Source organism: Chiloscyllium plagiosum, chromosome 39, assembly GCF_004010195.1.
Source record: "Chiloscyllium plagiosum isolate BGI_BamShark_2017 chromosome 39, ASM401019v2, whole genome shotgun sequence".
Lineage (NCBI taxonomy): Eukaryota > Metazoa > Chordata > Chondrichthyes > Orectolobiformes > Hemiscylliidae > Chiloscyllium > Chiloscyllium plagiosum.
In genome coordinates this window covers 26,072,685-26,079,330 of record NC_057748.1, presented here as the reverse complement: position 1 = coordinate 26,079,330, position 6,646 = coordinate 26,072,685, and the positions used below count along the sequence as shown (strand labels likewise).

The 6,646-nt window shown below is 51.8% G+C and overlaps 1 protein-coding gene, 1 non-coding gene and 1 pseudogene across 2 annotated transcripts in view; 2 read left to right on the top strand and 1 right to left on the bottom strand.

Annotated features, from left to right (window-relative positions):
• LOC122542038 (60S ribosomal protein L10-like) overlaps positions 1-1,286 on the top strand; it is a 14,518-nt gene extending 13,232 nt beyond the window's left edge. The window contains exons 2-4 of the mRNA XM_043679327.1: positions 24-195; positions 494-656; positions 1,075-1,286. Of these exons, the coding sequence (XP_043535262.1) occupies positions 24-195; positions 494-656; positions 1,075-1,230 (491 nt within the window). The 3' untranslated portion in view covers positions 1,231-1,286. The remainder of the gene's footprint in view (positions 1-23; positions 196-493; positions 657-1,074) is intronic.
• LOC122542388 lies at positions 745-883 on the top strand. Its single transcript, XR_006309799.1, has one exon. It is a non-coding gene; the product is annotated as a small nucleolar RNA SNORA70 (small nucleolar RNA).
• A 482-nt stretch (positions 1,287-1,768) lies between the features above and the next one.
• The window catches only part of LOC122542351, a 12,517-nt pseudogene continuing 7,639 nt past the window's right edge, over positions 1,769-6,646 (bottom strand).

The window sequence follows — 6,646 nt, the reverse complement described above, 5'->3', positions numbered from 1 at the left end:
TCCCTCCCTCCCTCCCTCTCTCTCTCGTGTCTCTGTCTCCTTCCTCCCCCCACTAGCTCTGGAAGCTGCCCGTATTTGTGCCAACAAGTACATGGTGAAGACCTGTGGTAAAGATGGCTTCCACATCCGGATGCGCCTCCATCCGTTCCACGTGATCCGCATCAACAAGATGTTGTCGTGTGCCGGCGCTGATCGGTGAGGGTTTGAGCATCTGCCATCTCTTCCTGTGTCTTGCCAACTTATTGTGTGAGGGCAGCAAGTGCTGCAGAAGGGAAATGGAGCATTGCCAAGGGGGGAGAGACTGACTGGCTCTGGAGGCTGTTCAGGGAATGTTCTCTTGGCGGATTGCTGAGAGGGAGGGTGGTCCCAGTGACTGGGTGGGTGCTGAATGACCCCTCGTTCCTGTGTGACAGATTTGATCTTGCTTTGAGGATTGTTGTGAAATGGTTTCTCACTAACCCATTCCCTCCCCCCTACCCTGTGCTTCCTATAGGCTGCAGACTGGGATGCGAGGAGCCTTTGGCAAGCCCCAGGGCACAGTTGCCCGGGTGAACATTGGGCAGGTTATCATGTCAGTAAGGACCAAGACCCAGCACAAGGAGCATGTCATTGAGGCCCTGCGCAGAGCCAAATTCAAGTTTCCAGGTCGTCAGAAGGTAAGGGTGAGGTTTCTAGGGTCAGGGGGCTGAGCTGACGGGTATGACTCCCCTTCTCTTCCCCGCGTTGCTGGGCCCAGCTCGCTCTTTGCAGTTAATTAAGCCGACCGACTCCTTGTTTTGTGGAAGTCTTGGTGTGCAATGGCTGCATACAGTAAACCCCTCTCTGGTTGTGTATGTGCTCTGTTAGTCTGTACAGAGCGCACTAAGGGACCTCTGAGACATAGTCATCTAGTACCTTGCCCTGACTGAGCATTAGTCAAGGACTTGCTGGATTAATGCTGCTCGACAGTGTTTGGATAGTCGCGATGACGCAAGTGTGAACAACTGACTGTGTCTGTGTGTGTCCAGTATCTCTCCTCCCCCCCCCCCCCCCCCCCCCACCAATTGCTGACCCTCGTCTCTCTGTTCCCCTCAGATCCACATCTCGAAGAAGTGGGGTTTCACCAAGTTTAATGCGGAGAATTTTGATGACATGGTGGCGGAGAAGCGACTGGTCCCTGATGGGTGTGGAGTGAAGTATGTGCCGGAGCGTGGACCCTTAAGTGTCTGGCGAGCTCTGCACGCAGTCTGAGCCCTCACTCCATACTCTCGCTTTTACCATTAAAAGGAGTATCTTGATCCCCAGGACCCTGGTGTAATGCGTGTCTGAGTCTGTGCTCTGGGCTGGGTGATGTGGGTCGGAGGTGATGCGTGTCTGGGTCTGTCTCCTGTGTGTTCTCAGTGGGAGTGTGGTGGGGGAAGTTTAGGATGGAGAAGAGGAGTTAGGGTGTGGGGGTGCAGTCTGTCGCATTGGGGGTATATGGGTGTGAGTAACCTCACACCAGGTGATGCGGTGGATCTGATCTGACTTGACCCTCTGTGGCTCCGGCACCCCCCCCCCCCCCCCCAACACACACGTGTGCGCACGCAGTGTCTGGGATCTACCTCCGTGGCTGTCCCCCACCCCATCTCTGCGTTGGGATTAACCTTTGTTCCCTACCTTCCAGGTAATCTGGTGCCTGCTCTGTGGTTGTAATCCTGAGAGTGGACTAATCTGTGCAAACCAACCCAGCCTTCCATGTCAATAAACTTGTTTTTGTTTTACTTTTAATCACCCAAAGAGCAGAGTCCACTCTCCGTTGTGTCATGATCTTGTCTTCCTCTTGATATTCTACCAAACTGCCCAGACGAGGGGAAGGATCAGATGTTTCCTTGCTTACAGACTGGTCATCGGCAAAGGCGCTCCCTACATTGCCTGGCAAGCGAATGAGAGTAGCAAAGAAAGCTTTGTTGGTGTCGTGGTGGACTCTCCGGGTAATTGTCGCCTGTGCGTCAGAGTTCACTGTGGGCAGTTCGGTCCAGTTTAATTTCCACTTCCACTGGGTAGTGGTCACTCACCTCCCCAGCCTGTGGGATTGAAACAGGAGGGACTGGTTTAAAAATGGAGACTGGGTTGGTCACTCTCACTCACTCAGTGTAGAGATTGTTGAGGTCTGCGATGTCCTCACCTGGCTCTCGGACAGTCTGAACTCTGCCTGGAAATGGAATGCCTTGGCTGACCCAGGCACGACAGCGCTGTAAAACCTGGAACCGTGCACAATCATCCTGCAGATAAGGTGAAGGAGGTGGGAGCCAGTGAGAAAGGGCAGTTAGGTCTCAGCAGCTGGTTCACACGAGGTCATTCAGCTCTTGGAACTCAATACAATCGTGGCCCAGGTACTGGGAAGGAGACTAGTCTTAGAGGAGGCCCCATAAGGTCCACTTGGCTGATCCTGGGGTTGGACGGACCCTCTGAGGAGACTATGTCGGGCGATTTGGTCTGTACTGCGTTTGGAGGACTGAGGTGTGACCTTACCGAAAGACAAAATTCTTAAGGAGCTTGAATAGAGGGGTGGGTGGGGGAAGGCGGTTGTGTGGAGTGTTTTGGGGGCTCTGTATCCCAGCAAAGATGTGTTTGGGGGGCGGGGGGGGGGGGTCAGGAGGAGGTTAACGAAAGCTTCTCTCCCTGTGGAATGGGGGAAGTGAAGATGGGTTTGCTGGTGCGGTTGGTGCCGGTGCTGTTGTGATGAAGAGGGGGCTAGAGTGAAGCGTGAAGGCTGGCATGGACTGGTTGGACTCTGTGGCATCATCAGTACCTGTGCTTGGTGCCCCCAGGAGCTCCCTATTTGCCATCCCTCAGCTCGCCTCCCCCTTGTACCCCTGCCCCCATCACCATTCTCCCCTCCCTCTTGTTTTCCAACCCACCGCTCCGTCTGACCTGTCGTATGCGCAGTTGGAGAGAGTGAATGGGGTCACGTCTTCGGGGGGGGGCGGAAGAGGGAGGGAATGGGGGTCAAGTCAGGGGTAGGGTCGCATCAGGGAAGGTAGGGCAAGAGGGAGGACGGGGTCACGTTGGGGAATGTGTGCTGCCCTTGTCCACAGTCCTGCCTCGAATGCCCGTCCCCTGACCTTACCTCGATGCCCCACTTCTTCCTGACCTCCAGGAAGACTTTGTAAAGTTCCTCCATCTCCTGCACAGCATCATTGGGTGCAGTGTGTAGACCAACCAGGACAAAGTCTTTAATCACTGAGGAGACAGAAGTGATCAAGAGTGTAACTAAAGGCACAAGTGAACAGTCAGTGTCAAACAGTTCAGGAACAGCCCTTTGACCCACCATCCTATGGCCCTTTGATCTATACACGTGCCACTCTCTGGAACAGGTTGCCTCTCAGGCTCCTTTTTAGATCTTTACCCTCCCACCTTAAACCTACACCCTCTAGATTTAAACTGCCTGACCCTGGGGAAAAGGCTTTGGCTATTTACCCTATGTATGTCCCTCATGATTTTATAAACCTTTATAAGGTCACTTCCCCATAGCATCCAGGGGAAGAATCCCTAGCTGATCCAGCTTCTCTTTAACTCAAGACCTGGAAATCTTTTTTGCAGTTTAATAATACCTTCCTATATCTGGGTGACCAGAATTGTCCACGATACTCCAAAAGTGGCCTTACCATTGTCATGTACAGCTGTAACATGACATCCCCAACTCCTGTACTCAATGCTCTGACCAATGAAGACACATACCAATTGCCCTCTGCATCCTGTCTACATGTGACACCACTTTCAAGGAGCCATTAACTGTGGAAATCCAGCTCTGGTGTGTCTTACCAAAACGCAACACCTCACATTTCGGGTGGCATGGTGGCTCAGTGATTAGCACTGCTGCCTCGCAGCACCTGGGACCCAGGATCAATTCCAGACTGTGGTGGCCGGGTGGAGTTTGCCCATTATCCCCGTGTCTGCATGGGTTTCCTCCCACAATCCAAAGTTCTGCAGGTCAGGCGAATTGGTCATGCTAGGAGGGGTTAAATATAGGGTAGGAAACTGGTCTGGGTGGGTTACTCTTTGGAGGGTCATTGTGGACTTGTTGGGCTGAAGGGCCTGTTTCCATACTAATGTAAAAAACATTTATCTAAATTAACCTCCATCTGCCATTCTGCCCATTGGCCCAGTAGATTAAGATTCCATTGTAATCTTGGATATCTTCACTGTCCACTGCACAACTAGTTATATTGTCAACTGCAAATTTATTAATCATACCTCCTGTATTCTCATCTAAATCATTTGTATAAGCAATGAACCCAGCACCGCTACCTGCGGCACACTACTGGTCACAGGCCTCCAGTCTGCATTACAACTCTCGATCGCCAACCTGTCTCCTATTGTCAAACCAGTTTTGTACCCAATTGGCCAACTCTTTCTGGATTCCATGTCATCTAACATTACTAACTAGTACTTCATGTAGGACGTTGTCAAAGACCTGGGCAGCGCAGTGGCACAGTGGTTAGCACTGCTGCCTCACGGCGCCAGAGACTTGGGTTCAATTCCTGCCTCCGGCAACTGTCTTGTGTGGAGTTTGCACATTTTTTCCCCATATCTGCATGGGTTTCCTCCCGCAGTCCAAAACAAGTGCAGGTTAGGTGAATTGGCCATGCTAAATTGCCTGTAGTGTTAGGTGCATCAGTCAGAGGGAAATGGGTCTGGGTGGGTTACTCTTCAGAGGGTCAGTATGGACTGGTTGGGCTGAAGGGCCTGTTTCCACAGTAATTAATCTAATTTGAAACCTTGCTAAAGTCCACGTTAACATTATCTATCACTCTGCCTTCATCTACCTTGTTGGTCACCTCTTCAAAAAAAACTCAAATCAAGTCAGTGAGACATGACTATCCTTAATCGCTCTTGCCTTTCCAAATGCATGCAGATCCTGCCTGAGAATTCTCCCCAACAGTTTGTTCACCACAGATGTCAGACTCATGGGTCTTGGCTTCCTGGTTTTTCTTCGCAGACTTTATTTTTTGAAATAAATAGTGACACAATATTAGCCACCTTCCAGTCTTCTGCCACCTTACTGGCTGTTGGTGCAAATATCTCAATTCTTTCTTTCCTAATTCCTGCAATGTCCTGGCATTTGCTTGATCACATCCTGAGGCTTTATTTAAGACAGTGCCCTGCGGTGCAGCTGGCAGTGCACAGCGATGGTACAATTGAGCTACAGGGTTAGAAGTTGCTCATTTGCAGAGAGCTCAGACCGAGGTGAGAGGCTGACCACGTCCTGTGTACAGGGAGTATTCTCTGATGGATCCCAAGCTGTAACTCCCCGCGTGAGAAACAGATCACATCACAATCACGTCCTTACCGGTTCTTGGAGAATGGAACACAACAATGAATGGAGCTCGAGCGAAGATGTCTGCGTTGCCTTTCTTGTCTTCATACTGGTAACTGTCTGTAAGCTTCACCACGTCTGACCTTTGGAGAGCAAAGGCAATGATTTGAGGATCAAATGCCTTCAAAGTCTATTGCCCTCCTTCTGACCTGTACTTCCCCAGGAGTAAAGGCCAGCGTTACCTTTGGCTTCTCACTTTGCTGTCTTGGTGCACTGCGTTGAGTCTCCCAGGTCCCACTGTACCCTTCAAGCTTAATGGATTGCTGCCGGTCTGCTGCAGATAGCAGAGCTAGACTGTCGATGGGTTCCAGCGTGCAACTGGGAAGCTCGTTCAGCTCATTCCTGGACTGAGGGGCTTGCCCTGTTAGGAGACATGACAGAATGGACTTCCCCCTGCCCCCCCCCCCCTTCCCTGGAAGAGTGGGGGTGGGGGAGGGTGGTCTTATCCTGCCCTCAGGAGGGGATTGAGAGTGGAGGCTAAGGAAGCGGGATAGTAGAGTAGAGGCCACAAAACACAAGATTGGGACATTCGGTTCATCAAGCCTGCTGATTGATCATGGCTAGTATGTTTCTCAACCCCATTCTCCTGCCCCCACCCCATAATCCTCTATCCCTAGCAGGGGAAGGTGGGAGTGGACTCCTTGTTCTGATTTCTGGTGATGGAAGAAGCCTGGCACATATCTATTGGTGCGTTCCCACCCAATGCCCCTCCTACTAAGTGTTCCGTGCTGTCAGGTACCTGTAGACAAAAACATACTGCTCCTTGTATTGGCTGCGACCCAGCCTCCTGCTGGCTGTGTAACTGTAATGGTGTACCACGTTAAACCTATGTACAGAATGGGAAAGCAATGAGTCTTCACTCCCTTATCTCGACCCTCCGTCGTGCAGATCTCTCCCAGGCCCAGTTGGCAAAATTTCAAATAGCACCATGGTTCAGGATGCTGGCCTGACTCGATAGGCAGCTGCCCAGGAGACTAACCAGATAAACTGTTACATTGGCATACCTCCGGATCCATCCCAACCCTCCCTGGGAGCGTCAATCAGACCAAAGTGGGCACAGGCCCCTGTCAGATGTCAGGTTAGATTTTGAGGGAGTGAGAGGTTACGGGGAGGAGGGAGGATTTCCAACCCACTGCCCACACCCCTCCTAATTCCTCTCCAGGGCACAGCCAGTGATGGTGATGGGATGGGAATCTGGGGGAATGGCTGAGATGTTGGGAAAGGAGGAGGGCAGGACCAGAGGAGGTGACGGAGATAGGGAGGTAGTGTAGGGGACGGAGGAGGGGAGGGGTTGTGGGGACTGGC